Here is a 20,564-nt window from a genome sequence, read left to right as displayed (position 1 = left end):
GATAGCTGGCCTTGCCGCTCCCATCCATATCCATCCTTGAACTTTAGCTCTGTGCACCGCATCCCCCACCCCAGAACCTGCTCCAGCACCCTCTTCCTCTTGTCTTGCTCCTGTCTCCGGTCATCACATGGAGATGCAAGCAAAATCTAGCATATTCATTCCTAAACATCAGTTTAACCTTACTGCTACCACCATATCCCCCATCCCACCTACATACCGTTTGGCTCTAAAGACCCGAATTGGCACTGTGCTATGCTTGAAGAATTCACACCTCTTTAAATCCAACAAAACCTAGTCATTTGTTACACCGCCTCTTTGGGTCAACATAGTGTTCGAAAAATGGATCTTTAGGCATAAGCTCAATCCAGACAGCTCCCTTTCTTGCTATAAAGCTTGATGGGTCATACGGGGATTCTCTCAAAAGGTCGACATCAATTACACAGAGACCTTTAGCCCGATCATCAAATCTACAACCATACGCATAGTTCTCTCCATTGCCTGCTCTTCCTATTGGCCAATTCACCAACTTGAAGTCTCCGATGCCTTCCTTCACGACCATCTCTTTGAGACCGTGTTTTGTCAACAATCATCTGGGTTCATAGATCCCACTTATCCCTCTCATGTATGCAAACTCAACATGTCCTTTTATGGACTCAAACAAGCCCCTAGTACTTGGTTCGTCCAATTCACCACCTTCTTGTGTTCCATGGGCTTCCACTCCTCTAAGTGTGATACATCTCTGTTCATATACAAATCCCAACACCACATGATGTATCTTCTTGTCTATGTCGATGACATCATCCTCATGGACAATTATCCATCCTTCTTAGCCTCTCATTTCTAAACTTTGAAAAGAGTTTGCCATGAAGGATCTCGATTGGCACCAACATTTCCTAGGTGTTTCCATCACCACTTCAACCCATGGTATGTTTTTGTCTCAAGAACAATAATATGCCCTTGATTTGCTCAATCGTGCTTGTATGTCCCAGTGCAATCCATGCTCCAGACCCACAGACACCAAACCCAAACTTTCATCCACGACCAATGATCTCCTTCCCGATCCCACCGAATACCAAAGTTTGGCCAGGGATTTACAATACCTTACACTCACTCGCCCGGATATATGTCATGTCGTGCAACGACTATGCTTGTTCATGCATGATCCACGCCAGTGTCACCTTCAACTCCTCAAACATGTTCTTTGCTACATCTGCGACACTAGTCATTACTACCTTCATCTTCATCACACTAGCTTGTATGTGCTCGTTGCCTACTTCGACTCTGACTGGGTTGGGTGCCTGGATACATGATGCTCCACTTCTGGTTATGCAGTCTTCCTCAGCATCAATTTGGGTGTCATGGTCGATCAAATGCCAGGCAACCATTTCTCTATCTAGCGTGGAGGCTGAATACCGTGGCATTGCCAATACGGTAGTGGAGGCTTGTTGGATCTCCAATTACTTCTAGAACTGCATCGACCTCTCTAGCGCTCCACTGTAGTCTACTGCAACAATGTTTCGGCAACATACCTCTCCTCTATCCCAGTACAACACCAGCACATGAAGCACATAGAGATCAACCTCCATTTGATTCACGACAAGGTCTCTCTCGGCGCCATTCAAGTCCTACATGTGCTGACCTCGTCTCAGTTCATTGACATATTCACGAAAGGCCTTCCTGGTAGCATCTTCAATGTTTTTTGTGACAACCTGAACGTTTAGTCACGTCCTGGTTGAGGGGGCTTGTCAAGACTAATTCATTAAGATCTTAGACGCTTGCGGCTCCAAGGCTCCATGGACTCAATACTCAATGGCAACTCCTAGTCCCTAGCCTGGTAGTTAGGATCTCTAACAATTCATCATTGACTCAGGTGCACAGACACTCCTGTACCTTGTCTATTTAAGGCCATGAGCCATGGATACATATATAAGCTTGAACTACACATTTCTACACTAATGTTTTGCCTGCCTAGTTCATTAGGGGTAGGCCCCTGCGCACCCCCTCTCTCCACCCCTGCCTTGGGGAGCGCCTGGGCGATAGAGAGCGCGCTTGCCCAGCATTGCAGGCTTCAGGGGCACGACTAGAGCAACTCCCCGTGGTCCTAGGTATTGATTGGAGCCTAGTCTACCAAAGTATTTGGACTAGTGCATCGCCCAGGATTATGTTAGTGTTCAGGTGCGGCTGGTGCTTATGGGCCAAGCCACAGCTCAGCCAAATAGAGCCTATCACTCAAAGATAATTGTTGGGGAATTCTCCAGCCCTAAGGTACTTAGACAAGGCTCGGTGTATACTATAGCGATCATAATATTTCAGTTACTATATCACATGTAAATGGGTGAAGAGCCCAAAATACCCTCATATGTATGTGATTGTAACATAATATCTTAGGGGTAGGATGGTAATTTCTCCTACCCCTTTTCTCTATAAAACAAGCCCTTAAAAGGCAAGGGAGGAGGACTCCAAGTTCTCCACCATAACATAGACTCTATCTCAGCTCTCTCTCTCTCTCTCTCTCTCTCTAACAGCTGGCACCGTTCGTGGGGAAGTGATACAAGAAGCCATGTTAGAAACCAAAGGCCAAGAGCACACCGGTAGGAGGGAACATGGAAACCCTACACTGTCGCATAGCTCGAACTCCGAGCAGAATGTTGCACAGTTTGCCACTTCTTGATGTTGAGCATGTGGTCGTCAAGCTGCTAGCGGTACACACATCCTTGCGCCCCACATGAGGGAGTTATCATTGAACTGTTGTCAGCGTGTGGGTTCATCTGCTACCTCTATCGTGTAGCAGCCCCGCACGCCGGCTCATTGTCGATCACATGAGCAAGTGAGAATCGTGATGCTCACTGAATGGGCTCGCCATCTCCCTGCCACAACCACAAGGGAGTCACTATCGCGCTATGCCACGCTGCGCTGGCCAAGCTAGTCATCACCGTGAGGTACGGGAGGATGCCACCATGTCGTTCAGTGGCATGCTTGCGATCGGGGGGCACATTCGCACACTCTCCGAAAAAACCACGAAGACCCTCTCGGCCCCTTTGTCTTAACGCAAGGTACATGTCTCACACGGGCACATGCAGGCCCCAGGGTAGCATGTGTGTCCTACACACTGGGCTAGAAGCAACTTTAGCCATGAACAGTAGAAACATAGTGGCTCATGCATCTTTGCACCCTGCAAAAAGAGAAGGAGCGTAAGGAGGCTTGTGCAGTAGACTAAATGCGCAACATGTTACAGTAGGCAAGCTGCGATGCGACCATAGTCACCTAACATGCACTCAATATGGGCTCCTGACACAGCCATTGACCACAATAGGGCATGCCACCGTAATGCTTGGCTAGAGTCTTCACGTGGTGAGACCATGCCATTGGGGTACTTTTTACTTGGCGTACGGGACAATAGTATATTTATTTACTTACACGCTCTTGCAGCTCTTGCTATTTGCAGTAGTTAGTATTTACCCCTTTCGGTCGTGGGTACCTCACTAGCTTGGTCATGCTGTATGAGTTAATTCACTTCCTATCCACTCCTTTTAAAAGGTTAAAATATCTTAAGATGGTTATCTGCTAGCCACCCCTTTTTTAAAAAAGGCAGTACACTTAAGTCAGTCCAGAGCATGCGAGCTTGGGCATGGTCCAAAGGCTATCACATTTATTAGGTGTTGTCCAATCACCTCTATCTACTGTCAGCTAGCTGACCTCTAGCTTGTACAAAAAACAAGCTTGCTGTCCTCTAGCTTGTGCCAAAAGCAGCATTACCAAAGTAGGACAGTTCTAAAAGTTATTGCATCTTAGAAATATTTTCTCCTCTAACCATGCATGCAGTGTGTACTCGTCGCCTCGGGAGGATGACCTCACCCTAACAGCTGCTTGCATACGGGAGCATGAGATGACATGTACAGGCCCATGACGGCTCCGCGAGTTGGGTTGGCTTCGCAACAGAGGCCCACGACGAAGCCCCATCTATCCGCTCCATGCGACATCACAGATTCAACCTTCGCGCACAGCATGTTGGCCGATCCGCATAGGAGCCACCTTTGTAGCCCTCCATGCTGGAGTTCGAGCCTTGGACCGCCTCCTCGTCGGAGGCCCATTCAACGTCGGAGGCCTCGCTCTGGGTTACATCCGTAGCCCTTCGCACATGCATTCCAGCTCCAGACAACCTCCTCACCGAAAGGCCCCCTCAGCGCTGGCGTCCAAGCTTTGAACCGCCTCCTCACTGGAGGCCCCCTCAGCGCTCAAGGCCTCGCTTCGGGCTACCTCTATAGCCCTCTGTGCCAACGTTTAAGCTCTAGATAGCCTTCTCGCTAGAGGTCCCCTCCCCGCCAGAGGCCTCACTCTGGGCTACCTCGGTAGCCCTCCGCACAGGCATTGGAGCTCCGGATTGCCTCCTCACTGGAGGACCCCTCAGCGCCAGAGGCCTCGCTCTGGGCTACCTCTACAACCCTCCACGCCGGTGTTTGAGATCCGGATCACCTTCTCACCGAAGATCCCCTCCGTGCCGGAGGCCTCGCTCCGGGCTACCTCTGCAGTCCTCCGCGCAGGCATCTGAGCTTAGGACCGCCACCTCGCTGGAGGCCCCCTCTGTGCCAAAGGCCTCGCTCTAGCCTACCTCTGGCCCTCCACGTCAGAGTGTGAGCTCCAGACCGCCTCCTCGCCGAAGGCCCCCTCCGTGCCGAAGACCTTGCTTCGGCCTACCTTCGTAGCCCTCTACGCTGGAGTCTAAGCTCTAGACCACCTCCTCGCCAGAGAACCCCTATGCGCCTGAGGTCTCGATTCAGCCAACCACCCTCCATTCTCTTCATCGGAGCTTCTTGCTCGGCATCTGATTGAGATCTTTATATCAGATGCTTGTGAATTGTAGCAAGCACCCCATGCTATGTAATTCGCTGCTCATCTCATCATTATGAAGACACACCTACGGTCTCCCAATGATGAGGCCGACAATCATCTTCCTGGGTTGTTTCGCTAGCTCCACCGGTATCGGCCCCTTGAGTTGGTTGTTGGTCAGGTCTGAGCAGACCAAGCTCTAGCAATAACTTGCCGCAGAAGGAATTGTTACTTAGTTTTAAGATGGCCAAGTTGTTGAGCTACCCCAGCCATGATGGGATTGGTCCGGACAACTAGTTGGTCACCACGAATATCCAATTCAGTTGTGTGCGCTCCACCGGTTCTAGCAGGATGTTGCCGGTGAGCACGTTGTAGTCAAGGATGAGATGCTCGAGCTCATGCATACTCGACGAGGACACCGATATCTCACCCTCCAGCTCATTTGCTGAAGGATGAGGTCCCAGAGCTCCCTCCTCCACGCCAAAGGACGTGCTCCATGCTCACTCCTCATGCCAGAGGTCAATCTCTCTTTGGCCACTGTCGCATCAGACATCGAGCTCTGGCCTACCTCCTCGCCTGCTCCATGATCACTCCATCCGCACCGCGCTCGACACCTATTGCTAGGAGGCACCTAGGGTACGTACCTGCTGTCGCGGGACATCCCGACCACCTTCATGCATGTGCAGTTTGCGCTGAAGCGTGGTGTGCCCGCCATGATCAATATGCTCATGTCCCACCACCTCACCTACCCAGCACACGCCTTCGACATGGTGTTGTACTTGATCAAGGCTAACCACACACTACGGCCCGAGAGTACTGGATCCTGCCAGCATCATTGATCAACTAGTAGAACCTCAACGCCGACCAAGGAGGACCTCAGTGCCATGCAACAGGCTATCGAGGCCGTCGCTCAGATCCTAGGCTAGATGAAGTTAAAGTAGGTCGGCAACATTGCCGTCTGGCAAAAACCCACCAAGCCCTCACCTTTCGGATCCGACAAGAATCCTAATGTAGCATGGTAATTGCAATACCATACATCAAAGATCATTATCCTGTGTTTAAAATAGGTTGTCCTTGCCAGAGGCTACCCTCATCACCAAAAAGTAGCACGCACAACGCTTCCCCGAGGAGAACCACGGGTACGCCAGCAGCTTCACGGGCCAGATTGGGGGGGGGGGGACCTCCGATTACAGGGCGGAGGTGCCTCTGCGCTTCGGGTTGTAGCCAAGGCCTGCAGAGTCCAGCCATCGGCCTCTATAGGTATCCACACTACCCTTTTAATTATGCAAAATACCAGAATTAGCTCTCGACAAATAATAACATCAACTAGATGAGAATACATCAACACTATAGTCACATGTTTGGCTCTCAGCGAATATTTATGTAGATCGTACTCGCTGATTATTCGATTAGCTTTGTCCATGAATAAGTTTTGGCTTCATAGACACTCGTTTGCCACCATATATTAGAACTAACTTGTCCTGGATAAACTGGCTACCACGCAGCCCAAAAACACATAGGGCATGTAGAAGCCAGGACCGACAAGGCGATACCACACTGCTTGGGTCCTTAGGCAGGATTGTTTGCAGCTAGAACATATTGTAGCTCACCTTGAACATATAAATATCTAAGCCTAGGCTGTGTTACCTCTATGTTGCACAAAGCACACACTGCCTCGATGGACCCACACCTCGACCAAAGCCCAGGACGATGGCAAAAGCCCATCATAGTAGCACTTGCTCCGCACCTCAAAGGCCATAAGCCTCGGTTGTGTAACACACTGCCTCGATGGCCACGTGCCGTGGCAAAAGCCCACGTCGATGTCTAAAGCTCATCGCAGTGGTGCTACCTCCGCCACCTCAAAGGTCACATGCCTCGATCACATCGAGAAACACTAGCTTTGCACCTCGTATGCTATAAGCCTCGGTCGGGTGATGTAACGCCTTGATGGCCCTTGGCCTCGACAGACATCCCGACAGCCCCGACCTCGGTGTAGAAATAAAAGAAAGCAACGTTGGTGGCATTAGTAAGCCCAACACCATGGTAACAGTGCATCGACGACCATAGGCCTCGGTGGAGACCTTGATGGCTCCGGCCTTGGTGTAAAAACATAGGCCCACTATCGTGGTAGTAACACCTCGATGGCCATAGGCCTTGGTAGACACCTCGATGGCTCCAGCCTTGATGTAAAAATATAAGCCTACCATCATGGTAGCAACTCTTTGATTCCATAGGCTTCGGTGGACACCACGATGGCTCTAGCCTCGGTTAATGGGGACAGACTGTAAACTCGTTAATTCTGACCGAGGAGAACAGGCCACTCTACAAGGTGATTCCGAATTGCATAAGGGTGTAAATGTTGGTAATATGCCCTAGAGGCGATCGAGTTTGCGGATTGGATCTGCTAATGGGCTTTAATGTTGATTAAATGACCATTAGGGTTTAGAGTCATAATGGGCTTTAATGTTGATTAAAGGCCCATTAGCGTGCTCTATATAAGAATAGGCAGGGGCCAAGGCGCAAGGTGTTCTTTAGAAACCCTAGCCGCCTCCTATTCCCGAACTCCCTTCGAAACCCTAGCCGGGAGCGCGGTGCTAGCACACCGGCGCACGGCGATTCCATCCTTGTACGTGTGGATACCGTGGAGGCGCTGCTACTATTGCGGTGCTGATCTGCTCGGGAGTACTCGGGACGTACCCGCGAGTACTCGGAAGGTGCTCGGGACGTGCTCGGGACGAGGTTGACGATCGACTACTTGATGCGCACGACGTTGGATTGGTCTGCTCCAACTCTTCTTCCGCTGCACTGCTCGTCAAGTGGTAACGATTCATGATCCCCTACTCGCATGGCTTCCTGGTTGAATGCGGTAGAGAAAATTTATTTTGTGCTAGCGTAGCCTACCCGCAACCCTTTAGTGGTATCAGAGCCATCCTGCGTAGTTTTCGATCTGGATCAGTCACATATAGAAGATATGTGATAGAAATAGATTAGATCTATTGTTTTTGATCAGTTCATATGATGGATTGATCAATGCACGGTTGGTTAGGTGAATTAGAGATCGGATGAGATGCCAGTCGATGAAACCACATAGCCAAAAAGATTAGCTCGATCTCCCACCTGTTTTTGCGTGCGACTTGCCCCTACCGGCTGGAATCACCATCGGGGCTAACTGCGTGCATCGCGACATGGTCGGGAGAACAGCAGATCGAGGTCGTGTGTGCTGTCATCGTTTCTGGAAAAACCTCACGCGATGATCAATGGGATTGATCTAATGGAAATTGAGGCATTATGAATGACTCGGAATTGGCTCGATACGATCGATCCGATGAGATTTTCATAGCGATTTCATAGATGCGGGACCGCCGTTGCGTACACGCATAGATTGTTGTAATAACATGATCCCATCACGACATTAGAATTCGATTCTACGCTTAACTCGTTTTTGCAGAGAATGTTGTGACTGGTATGGCCTTGTGATATGTGATGCATGTGTGTAATTTTTCATGGCCTGCGTGTCATGGTTAATTGCAGCCCAAGGCTGTCATGTTATTGTATAACGGCCTGCGTGTCGACTTGTGATGCTTCTTCTCATGTAATTTATCTAGTGCTATTACGTGTAATAGACTAGAACAAGATCATGGAGATTTGAAGCATGATGACCCGGAGGACAGGAACCGTGGCGATGAAGATCACCATGTGAAGGGGCCATACTATGTCACAGTTAATATGATTGCTTGTGATGTTTTTATGTTCCTGTCATACTATTCTTTCATGTTTTATATGTGGTGGATATGATTTTCATGATAGAGTAGTTTCCCTCAGAAAAATCAAGAGTAATTGATGCCCTTCCAATAGCTGCACCTACAAAGGTTTTGATCATTGTGTGGTAGGTCTGCCAAAGCAGGGTGCCATCATTTATCTTAACCAGTTAGAGTGGATGTCGGACATCAACACGCATAGTATTGGTTTACTTGATAAAGCTATCAAAACGGTTTTGGGCTTTGGGGCATGATGTTGGGCGCCGGGGCATTCGATGCCACCCAGCAAACAAGAGTCACATAGGGATGTGATTAGCAAGGCGTTGCTTACCTATGTCACTAAGTTTCTAGCAGTGATGCCAAAGCTCACTAGAACTTAGTTGAATATGGATCTTGATCCTCTATATGTTGTTAGAGGGAAAACACATATAGTGGAGTATCTTTTGTTAAATTGTTTAATAGAAGATTCACATAGGCATAGTGCTGAACCTGCATTTTCTGTTGTAGATCATGGCACCGGCCGCTAGTAACACTTCCAGTTTTAATTTGCGATCGATTCTTGAAAAAGAGAAGCTTTCTGGAACAAACTTTATTGATTGGTATAGAAATCTGAGAATTGTTCTCAAACAAGAGAAAAAGGAATATGTTCTAGAGGTCCCCTATCCTGATGAACCAGCTGATAATGCTCCTGCCGCGGATCGGAGGGCTTATGAGAAGCACACCAACGATTCACTGGATGTTAGCTGCCTCATGCTTGCCTGTATGTCCTCTGAGCTTCAGAAGCAATATGAGAACAGGGATGCCCATGATATGATTGTGGGACTCCGAGGCATGTTTGAGAACCAAGCTCGGGCCGAGAGGTACAACACCTCAAAGTCCTTGTTTGCGTGCAGGTTAACAGAAGGCAGTCCAGTCAGTCCTCATGTGATCAAAATGATTGGTTACATTGAAAGCCTGGAAAAACTTGGTTTTCCCCTTAGCCCTGAGTTGGCTACGGATGTAATTCTCCAGTCGCTCCCTGCGAGCTTCGAGCCGTTCATTTTGAACTTTCATATGAACAGCATGGAGAAAAGCATGGCTGAATTGCATGGGATGCTAAAAACTGCTGAGGAAAGCATTAAGAAGAGCTCTAGTCATGTGATGATGGTTCAAAAGGATAGCAAGAAGAGAAAGCGCAAGGACAAGGCTAAAACTTCGGATGAGATCTCGAGTTCTAAGCCTAAACCTGTTGGAAAGCCCAAGGCTGGCCCTGCCGCTTCTGACTCTTGCCACCACTGCCATAAGACTGGTCATTGGCGGAGGAACTGCAAATTGTACTTGGAAGAACTCAAAAAGAAGAAGGGAAGTAAGACTTCATCTTCAGGTATAAATGTTATTGAAATTAATCTTGCTACTCGTCCTGATGATTCATGGGTATTTGATACCGGATCAATGATTCATACTTGCAAATCGTTGCAGGGACTGAAAAGGACTAGGAAGTGTGCAAGAGGCGAACTGGATGCTCGCGTCGGCAATGGTGCAAAAGTTGCTGCGTTGGCCGTTGGCGTTTACTCCTTATCGCTACCCTCAGGATTAGTTTTGGAATTAAATAATTGTTATTATATTCCTGCCTTGGGCAAAAACATTATCTCTTCTTCATGTTTGGAAGAAGACGGTTATGAATTCATAATAAAGAACAAGTGTTGTTCGATATTTTTGAATGGTATGCTCTATGGTAATTGTCCATTAGTAAATGGATTATATATATTGGATCTTGATGATATAACTATCTATAACATTGATACAAAGAAGCCTCGGCTTAATGATTTGAATCCCACTTTTGTTTGGCATTGTCGATTAGGTCATATAAATGAGAAGCGTATGCAGAAGCTCCATAAAGATGGTCTTCTACATTCATTTGATTTCGAATCATTTGATACATGCGAGTCTTGTTTACTTGGCAAGATGACTAAGACGCCTTTCACTGGTCGAAGTGAGAGGACAAATGAATTATTGTCCCTAGTACATACAGATGTATGTGGACCGATGAGTTCTACAGCTAGAGGTGGTTTTCAGTATTTCATTACTTTCACCGATGACTTTAGTAGATATGGTTACATCTACCTAATGAGGCACAAGTCTGAATCCTTTGAAAAGTTCAAGGAGTTCCAGAATGAAGTACAAAATCATATAGGCAAGACAATTAAATTTCTGCGATCAGATCGTGGAGGTGAATATTTGAGCCATGAATTTGGTGATCATCTAAGGCAATGTGGAATCGTTCCACAATTGACTCCACCGGGCACGCCACAATGGAATGGGGTGTCCGAGCGGAGGAACCGAACTTTGTTAGACATGGTCCGGTCGATGATGAGCCAATCTGATCTTCCATTGTCCTTCTGGGGATACGCTCTAGAAACTGCTGCTTTCACGTTAAACAGGGTTCCATCTAAGGCTGTAGAGAGGACACCATATGAGATATGGACCGGGAAGCGTCCCGGATTGTCTTTCCTTAAGATATGGGGTTGTGAGGCTTATGTAAAACGTTTGTCGTCTGATAAGCTCACTCCCAAATCTGATAAATGCTTCTTTGTGGGGTATCCTAGGGAAACCAAAGGATATTATTTCTATAACCGGGAAGAAGGCAAAGTGTTTGTCGCCCGGAATGGTGTCTTTCTTGAGAAAGAGTTTCTCGCGAAGAGAGTTAGTGGGAGCACGGTGCAACTCGAAGAAATTCGGGAACCACTTGAAAGTGTTTCAGCTCCTATTGAACCACAACTCGGTATGCAAGATGTTGCAGAACCTGTTGTCGAGACACCAGCCCCACGTCGGTCGGAAAGGTTCAGTCGTGCACCCGAGCGGTTTATGTTCCTAACCACGGGGCAGCACGACATATTATTGTTGGACAATGATGAACCTAAGACTTACTCGGAAGCAATGGTGGGACCAGACTCCGAAAAATGGCTTGGAGCCATGAGATCCGAGTTAGAATCCATGAGAGAAAACCAAGTTTGGAACTTGGTCGATCCACCTGATGGTGTGAAAACTATCGAGTGTAAATGGGTTTTTAAGAAAAAGATAGACGTTGATGGAAATGTTCACATCTATAAGGCACGATTGGTGGCGAAAGGTTTCAGGCAAATTCAAGGTGTTGATTATGATGAAACGTTTTCGCCCGTCGCAATGCTAAAGTCTATTCGGATTCTCCTAGCAATTGCTGCATATTTCGACTATGAGATATGGCAAATGGATGTCAAAACGGCTTTCCTTAATGGAAACCTAAGTGAGGATGTGTACATGACACAGCCTGAAGGTTTTGTCAATCCGAAAAATGCTGGGAAGATTTGCAAGCTACAAAAGTCCATCTATGGACTAAAGCAAGCTTCTCGGAGTTGGAATCTTCGTTTTGATGAAGTGATCAAAGGGTTTGGTTTCATCAAGAATGAAGAAGAGCCTTGTGTTTACAAAAGGACTAGTGGGAGCGCACTTGTGTTTCTGGTCTTATATGTGGATGACATATTATTGATCGGAAATAATATTCCAATGCTCGATGCTGTCAAATCTTCATTGCAAAAGAGTTTTTCAATGAAAGATTTAGGAGAGGCAGCATACATATTGGGCATAAAGATCTATAGAGATAGGTCGAAAAGACTAATCGGATTAAGCCAGAGCACGTACATTGACAAGGTATTGAATCGGTTCAATATGCAAGATTCCAAGAAAGGTTTCTTGCCAATGTCACATGGCATCACTCTCAGCAAGAATCAATGTCCTAAGACATCTGATGAGCTCGAGAGGATGAGTGCGATCCCGTATGCTTCTGCTATCGGGTCCATCATGTATGCTATGTTTTGTACACGCCCAGATGTCTCCTATGCTCTAAGTGTTACGAGAAGATATCAATCGAACCCAGGTGAATGTCACTGGGCTATAGTAAAGAGTATCCTCAAGTACATGAGAAGAACTAAGGATATGTTCCTAGTCTATGGAGGTGAGGAGGAGCTCGTTGTAAATGGTTACACCGATGCTAGCTTCCAAACCGACAAGGACGACTCGAGATCGCAGTCTGGTTTTGTGTTCTGCCTCAATGGAGGTGCGGTGAGTTGGAAGAGTTCCAAGCAAGAAACGGTTGCTGATTCCACAACGGAGGCCGAGTATATCGCAGCTTCGGAAGCTGCAAAAGAGGCTGTTTGGATCAGAAAATTTGTTTCTGAGTTGGGTGTGGTCCCTAGTGCGTCCAGTCCAATGGACCTCTATTGTGACAATAGTGGTGCCATTGCACAAGCCAAGGAGCCTAGGTCGCACCAGAAGTCCAAGCACATACTTCGGCGCTATCACCTCATTCGAGAGATTATTGATAGAGGTGATGTAAAGATATGCAAGGTGCACACGGATTCGAATATTGCTGATCCATTGACGAAGCCTCTCCCACAGCCCAAGCATGAGGCACACTTGAGCTCTATGGGTATTAGATACTTGCGGGATAGACTCTAGTGCATGTGAGAGAATGTGTTCTGTCTATGCTAATGTACTTTTGGATAATTGTTATCTGGTTCCATGAATAATTATCATTTACATTGATCAGCAAGTATGTGACTTGTTTGTGAAACTCTTTGTTTTTATGATGTTATTCTAAATAGTCCCTAATCTCATATCATTGTGTGGGACAATAATGATTTATAGATTAGCACATTTGACTGAATGATGATCATGTTTCACGGATCATAGATATGGAGATATCAAATCAGTAATGTGGACACATGTTAGAGAACATGATGTTGGATAGACCCACCCTGAGATACTGCTGGGATTGTTATTTTTAATGTGCCATCAGTTGTTATCTCAAATGGTGTACCTACAGAATCCTTTGACCTGAGATCATCATTGATTCCAGAATGTGTAGTAACACACTTAGGGGCTTCCAAACGCTATTCCGTAACTGGGTAGTTATAAAGGTTGCTTTCGGGTATGTTATGAAACATGTTGTGGGATGTGAGTGATCAAGATGGAATTTACCCCTCCTAAATAACGGGAGAGATATCTCTGGGCCCCTCGAGGTAGTTGGATTGGAAAGTGCATGGCCATGCCAATGTGATTAAAGAGTTAATCATGGTGAATCCACTACTTGATCGAGTGAATGGTCGAGCTATCACAAGGGTGGCACGAATCTCGCCTTGAGCTTGACTGGTATCGTGTGGTAAAGGGATTGGTGCATGAGTATATCAAGGTTCAGCCGATATGATCTTTGTGTGCATTCGGGAGTCAATATGTCCTGCTAGGTACCGCTATTGACTTGCAATTCGAAAAAGGGTTTCCGGATAGCGGCCGTTTACACATGAACCTAACGGGTCACACACTTAAGGGGATGGAATATAAAACTTGTGCTGACTCTAGTGCAAGTGGGAGATTGTTGGTAATATGCCCTAGAGGCGATCGAGTTTGCGGATTGGATCTGCTAATGGGCTTTAATGTTGATTAAAGGACCATTAGGGTTTAGAGTCATAATGGGCTTTAATGTTGATTAAAGGCCCATTAGCGTGCTCTATATAAGAATAGGCAGGGGCCAAGGCGCAAGGTGTTCTTTAGAAACCCTAGCCGCCTCCTATTCCCGAACTCCCTTCGAAACCCTAGCCGGGAGCGCGGTGCTAGCACACCGGCGCACGGCGATTCCATCCTTGTACGTGTGGATACCGTGGAGGCGCTGCTACTATTGCGGTGCTGATCTGCTCGGGAGTACTCGGGACGTACCCGCGAGTACTCGGAAGGTGCTCGGGACGTGCTCGGGACGAGGTTGACGATCGACTACTTGACGCGCACGACGTTGGATTGGTCTGCTCCAACTCTTCTTCCGCTGCACTGCTCGTCAAGTGGTAACGATTCATGATCCCCTACTCGCATGGCTTCCTGGTTGAATGCGGTAGAGAAAATTTATTTTGTGCTAGCGTAGCCTACCCGCAACCCTTTAGTAAAAACATAAGCCAGTGGACACCTTGATAACTCTGTCCTCAGTGTAAAAATAAAAGCCCACCATCATGCCAGTAACGCCTCAACGGCCTTCCTCTGCCACCTCGCAGGTTGTATGCCTCCATCACGTCGTGTGTAAATTCTTCTACCACCTTACAGGTCATACGCCTACGTCACGTCAAGCGTAAATTCTTCTGCCACCTCGAAGGATATAGGCCTCCGTTGCGTCTAGCATAACTTCCTCCACACCACGAAGGTCATAGGCTTCTATTAGGTTGAGTCGCAGCTCCAAGGGCCGTAGGCCTCGAACCAAAAACCTCATAGTAATATCACTAGGGTGTTGTGTCATTGCTCTAGTCGCACCTAATGGTCCCTACAGTCATGCTCTCCGCATGCTCACAACCATAAGACGTGAGGGGTTTGGGGGATATAACACTCCGTGCAATACCCACTACACATAAGATGCGAGATGCTCCCTCTGCTTGCTTGCGGCCAAAAAGCGTGAAGGGGCCAGGGAGTTAAGGAGTCAAAGGGCTTGGATCTTGCATGAGAGGTAGGATTTGGCTAACTCTATTAAAATGCATTATTTTTAAGACAATTATAGGTACAATGCAAGAGTCGAGACCTCAAGAAACTTGAATGAGACTTAGGAATGTGTTGTCTTTGGGGCTTCACCATCATCGCGGCGACTCTCAGCCTCACCATAGACTCCTCCTCTAGCAACCACCACGGGGCTCCAGACACCCTTGCCTTCGTCGAGCCTCGCCGTGTCTACTCGCAGAGGGAGTAGCGGCCCTGCCTCTATCGAGCCTTGCCGTATCTACCACCGTGGGGCTCCGGATGGCCCTGCCTCTCACAGCCTCGCCATCCACTCCACCTCGGGCAACCGCTGCGAGGCTCCAGATGACCTTGCCTCTATCAAGCTTCGCCGCATCTACCACTAAGGGGGCAGCGGACTGCCTCCCTTAGCCTCACTGTCGACTTTGCATCTAGCTACCGTCGTGGGGCTCCGGACGGCTTCCCTCTATCGAGCCTCACCACAGCTACTCATTGAGGGGGTCACAGACTGCCTCTCTTGGCCTCACCATTGACTCCACCTCTAGCTATTATCGTAGGGCTCCGGACGACCTTGCCTCTATCGATCCTCATCATGGCTACCCACTGAGGGGGTAATGAACTGCCTCCCTCAGCCTCACCGTTGACTCCATGTTCAGCTATCGCCACGGGGTTTCGGATGGTCACATCCGTCGAACCTCACTGTGTGTATCGCCATGAGGCTCCGGGCTGCCATGCCTCCATCAAGCCTCGCCACATCTACCGCTAAGGGGGTAGTGGCCCTGCCTCCCTGGAGCCTCACCGCGTTTATCGTCGCAGGGCTCTGGACGACCCTGCCTCTCTCAGCCTCGCCATTGAGCCTTGCTACATCTACCGCTGAGGTGGTAGTGGCCCTCCCTTTGTCGAGCCTCATCGCGTCCACCATTACAGGGCACCGGACAGCCCTACTTCCCTCAACCTCACTGTCGACTCCACCTCCAGCTACTGGCGCGGGGCTTCAGATGGCCTTGCCCGTCTACCGCTAAGGGGGTAGTGGACCGCCTCCCTTAGCCTCACTGTCGACTCTGCCTCCGGCTACCACCGCGAGGCTCCAGACGGTCCTACCTCCATTGAGCCTCACTGTGTTTATTGTCGTAGGGCTCCAGACGGCCTTGCCTCCATCAAGCCTTGCCACATCTACCATTGAGGGGGTAAGGGAACTACCTCCATCGATCCTCACTGCGTCTACCACCATGGGGCTCTGAATGGCCCTACCTCCCTTAGCCTCACCATCAACGCCGCCTCCAGCCACCGCCGTAGGGCTCTGGACCATACCGTCTCCATCGAGCCTCTCCAATCTTGATTCCATCACAGACTCCACCTCTAGAGCCACCGAAAGGGGATTTTGGTGGCATGTTTTCATCAGGTCCCTGCTGCGGTGCACCAGATGATGTCAACTCCATCGAGCCTCCTCACCATCTACTCTAGCCATAGGTTCCCACGCTGCAACAACAAAAAGCTATCCTGAATATCCTAACTTCTAAGGGGCTAGAGCTATTTCCTGTTCATTTGCTTGCGCCTCAGAACCTTGGAACCAACGGATAAGGGGCTGTTGTTGGGAAACGCCCTAGCCCTGAGGTACTTAAATGAGGTCCGATGGCATACTATAGAGATCATAATATCTCAGTTACTACATCACATGTAAAGAAATGAAGAGCCCAAAATACCCTCCTATGTACGTGATTCTAGCATAATCTCTCTCTCTCTCTCTCTCTCTCTCTCTCTCTCTCTCTCTCTCTCTCTCTCTCTCTCTCTCTCCCTCCCCTATCGGCTTGCAGTTCATCCCTAAGCTTGAGTCTCCTCATTGGAGGAGGCTCTTGCCGTATTCTGTCTAGGGCACATTTTCGTGCACCAACAAGAATCATCTGGAAAAAAAAGCCCTAGAGGAGAGAGACTAGAGTAGGGATGGCAATGAGCACCCATGCCCATGAGCTAGATCCAAAACCTGCACCCACACCCATTACCCACCATGGGTAGAAAATGCCACTCGTACCCATTGCACGTGGGCATGCCCATTTGCCCATTGGATCTAGGGTGACGAGGCTCTAGCGGCGTGGAAGATCCAGCGATCTGGCTTGCTTAGGGCTCAGGCGAACGGTGAGATACAACAGATGGCAAGATGGGGCCGAAGAGCTCATATGTGAGCGGCACCTTGCCTGTGGGGTAGACGATGAGTAGGAAGTCCTTGATGATCTCAGAGGATGGTGAGCGCGAACAACAGATGTCAAAATGGTGTGGATGGCTGACGACAAGATGGCATGGATGGTAGACAATGAGTGGCGCGGATGACAGAGTGCGAGAAGCGGTGGAGAGGCCAGGGGCAGTAGCACTCACGCGCTGGTGTCTAGTCTCCATGGTGCTCGCGAGCCACGACTCTGTCATTTGGGTGTGTCCTGTGTCGTGTGTGGAGGCTGGGTGAGGAAGGGGTGGGAGGGAATGAGATAAGGGAAACCCTAAAGACCGCTAGTTTATATGCTACCAATTGACTTGGGTCAATATATCATATACTTGGAGCGGGTACATGGGCGAAGCAGGCATATGTAAGGCTTTTTCATACCCGTGTATGTCTTCCTGTTGGATTTAAAGTCAAACCCGTATCTAGACCCATGGGCAAAAAATAAGACTTGTGTCTACGCCTATTAGGGGCTTTTACCTGTTGGCACATGGGTAATCTGTACCCATTACCATCCCTAGACTAGAGTATCCGGAAATCACCTATTTCTGCAATTTCATCTGTGGTTATCTATAGTTTTTTTTTTTGAGATTGGATACAGGTATCAAGAATGCCAAACGCATCACAAATCTCAGTTGCAACGAAGAACTAATAATCCTAGCAACTCCGCAGCAACGGCAGGTCGGCGAAAGGTCCATCGAGCACCCCCTGGGAGATGACTTGGTACGCCTTCTCCGTCATGTGCATGCCATCCCAGCTGGCGAAACTGCCGGGGCTTCCCCAGACCCTGGCCATCTTGTCGCACCCTTTGTCGGTGTGGTACCGCCCGCCGCCGCCACAGCACGCGACCAGGGGGTCAACGATACCGAACCTGCCCGGGCTCTTGACGAACTCCATGGCGGCGCCATAGTAGTCGGCGTAGATAAGCTTCGCGCCGGGGTTCCGCGCCGTGAGCCGGTGCACCTCGTCGAGCAGCGCTTGGTTGTGCCGCGCGGAGAAGTCGTTGTACCACCGGAGGCACCAGTTCTCGTCGTAGTCCTCGGGGTTGTCACTTTGGTACCCGGTCAGGTACGACGGTACGCACCCGATGGGGAAGTTGTTCGGGATCACGATCGTCTTCGCGCCCAGACCGATGAGGTCCTGCAAGATGCACGCGTTGTGATGATCAGGATTCATGTGTGTCGATGACGACGATGACGACGTTGATGTGCAAGTGCAAGCACCTGGGCAAAGGAGCCTATGCATGCGACGACGTCCGGGATGAACTGGTAAGCTTGCTCGCGAGGCTTCCGGGCGCCGAACCAGAAGTTGTAGTCATTGCCACCGATCTCGCCCAGCACGATGAGGGACTCGCCTAGGAGCTGTCTCTTGTCACCTGACAGAATGAATGCGTGCAATAGATAAGCAATCGATTGGCACATGCGCGCATGCATGGACACGCATACGTACTACAAGCGAACACGGATTTTGTTCCATCGAGGGCGTCTCCCACCATTGCCGGAAAAGAACAAAATGAGAACAAACTTTGGGAGAATGGATTTCGCTATTTTAATTTCATCCTTTGTGCGACTCTGAATGTAGATCAAGAGTTAAGGGAGTAGTGGGAGGAGGCACCACTAGTGGGACAAAGGCTTTTCCCGAGTACAGGCGAGCGAGCTAGTAGTTACCGTCCCCGGGAGCTATCCGTTGCAGCATTCCTTTGAACCAATCGATCTGCTCGCCCAGGTGACTGGGCGTCGACACGCTGTGGTTCCACCTGCGGTAGTAGCTCGAGGGCAGCGCCGTGGAACCAAACACGGCGAAGTTGGCGCCGGTTGGGAACAGCCCCGAGTCCTGCTCCGGAAGGTTCGGTGGTATCAGCGGCAACTGCAGCGCTTGCGCTGCAATGCACGCACGACACGACGACGGTGAGAAACAAAATGGAAATACATAGAGGCCCGATCTGGCACGGTAGTAGTAGAAAGATCGATGCAGCAATGGTGCAGTGCTCACCGTAGAAATCGACGATGACGCGGCCGTCGGAGATGCGGCCGGTGGGGTGGTTGAAGTAGGTCATGCCATACGGGAGCTCCTTTATCGCGGACGGGTCGTTGCCGGTTATGTGCGCGAAGTTGCCGGTGTCGATGATGGAGTCGCCGAAGCTGAAAATGCGCTTGTAGCAGCCGCACAACCCCACGGCAGAGTTGAGCAGGAGGACAACGGTGACGAGGAGGACGATGGAACTCCCCATCTGAACACTACTTCTCTCCAGACAGTCGTGCAGACTAGGCAGGAGGCAGGGATCTGGCGGTGAAAGAAGATGAGTTTCTAGGATCAGGTCCTTGTGTTGTGTTCCATATGTGAGCTCCTCTGAGCATTTTGTAGCAGAAGTTTGTGATCGACTGGAATCCAGAATTAAGTGATGAAATCCCTATAAAAGCACACTAAATCTCCCTACAATATGGTTGAATGGTCTGGAGATACGGTGAAGATATTATTGACCAGCCAGATGCAGGGCACTTGAAATGTTGCCTTACCTAGCCATACCAAATTTTTGTAATAATGCTGTTGCTAATGATTTTACTTATGTAACACGTGTGTGATTGCTAATGATTTATAGAAATATACTGTTGTGTCATGGTTTCTCTTCGATGGAATTGTCCTTTTTTGTGGTTACCCACAAACTGTTTTGCAGCACGTGGGTTGCTTCACAATAAAGACATCTAAATGGGTCGTGCGTACTGGACCGGCCCAAGGCACGACACTATAGGCACGGCCTAGGCACGGCACGGCACGGCCCGATCATTGATGGGTCGGGCCGGCACGGCACGAGGCCACGGGCCGTGCCTGGGCCAAGCGTGCGGCACGACGGGCCGGCACGGCACTGCCCGGCCGAGTCAGGCCGGCACGGGCACGACCCAGTCCGGGCCGGCACGGCCCGGCACGTATTTTCTATTTTTTATATATATTTTTAATTTTTTAGCTATTTTTAAATATTTTTATCTATTTTTTATATTTTTATCTATTTTCTATATATATTTTATATTTTTTTATCTATTTCGGCCCGTGGGGCCGACTGGGCTGTCGGGCCGAAATCGTGCCCGGGCTGGCCCGGCACGGCACGATCACCGACGGACCGTGCCGTGGGCCGAGGGGAAGGCACGCGGGCCGGCACGGCACGGCCTGTTACTGTAGATGGGCCGTTTGGGCCGTGCCGTAGCCAGCCCGTGCCGAGTCGGGCCCGTGCCAGGCCGGCACGAATGGCCCATTTGGCCATGTTTACTTCACAA

General features: G+C 49.2%; 2 protein-coding genes across 2 annotated transcripts; one reads left to right on the top strand and one right to left on the bottom strand.

The window, feature by feature from the left end:
* Positions 1-9,440: 9,440 nt before the first annotated feature.
* Positions 9,441-10,188, top strand: LOC133889070 (uncharacterized). Its single transcript, XM_062329524.1, has 2 exons — positions 9,441-9,948; positions 10,044-10,188. Exons 1-2 carry the CDS (start codon positions 9,519-9,521, stop codon positions 10,058-10,060), a joined length of 447 nt encoding a protein of 148 aa, XP_062185508.1. The 5' UTR covers positions 9,441-9,518; the 3' UTR covers positions 10,061-10,188.
* Positions 10,189-17,952: 7,764 nt separating this feature from the next.
* Positions 17,953-19,525, bottom strand: LOC133889063 (GDSL esterase/lipase At1g28600-like). The gene is made up of 4 exons (XM_062329510.1): positions 19,288-19,525; positions 18,963-19,175; positions 18,519-18,670; positions 17,953-18,435 (listed from the first exon to the last, which is right to left on the bottom strand). The coding sequence occupies exons 1-4, from the start codon at positions 19,523-19,525 to the stop codon at positions 17,953-17,955; spliced, it is 1,086 nt and encodes a 361-aa protein (XP_062185494.1).
* Positions 19,526-20,564: the final 1,039 nt, after the last annotated feature.

Source organism: Phragmites australis, chromosome 1, assembly GCF_958298935.1.
Source record: "Phragmites australis chromosome 1, lpPhrAust1.1, whole genome shotgun sequence".
NCBI lineage: Eukaryota > Viridiplantae > Streptophyta > Magnoliopsida > Poales > Poaceae > Phragmites > Phragmites australis.
This window is presented reverse-complemented; position numbering and strand designations above follow the sequence as displayed.

What these genes read in the sequence shown, in the direction of transcription:
- LOC133889070 (XM_062329524.1), top strand. Translation starts at nt 9,519, where the DNA reads ATGATTGGTTACATTGAAAGCCTGGAAAAACTTGGTTTTCCCCTTAGC.
- LOC133889063 (XM_062329510.1), bottom strand. Translation starts at nt 19,525, where the DNA reads ATGGGGAGTTCCATCGTCCTCCTCGTCACCGTTGTCCTCCTGCTCAAC. An exon ending in CGTCATCGTCGATTTCTACG is followed by an intron (nt 19,176 to 19,287) that starts GTGAGCACTGCA and finishes CGTGCATTGCAG; the next exon opens with CGCAAGCGCTGCAGTTGCCG. An exon ending in ACGGATAGCTCCCGGGGACG is followed by an intron (nt 18,671 to 18,962) that starts GTAACTACTAGC and finishes TCATTCTGTCAG; the next exon opens with GTGACAAGAGACAGCTCCTA.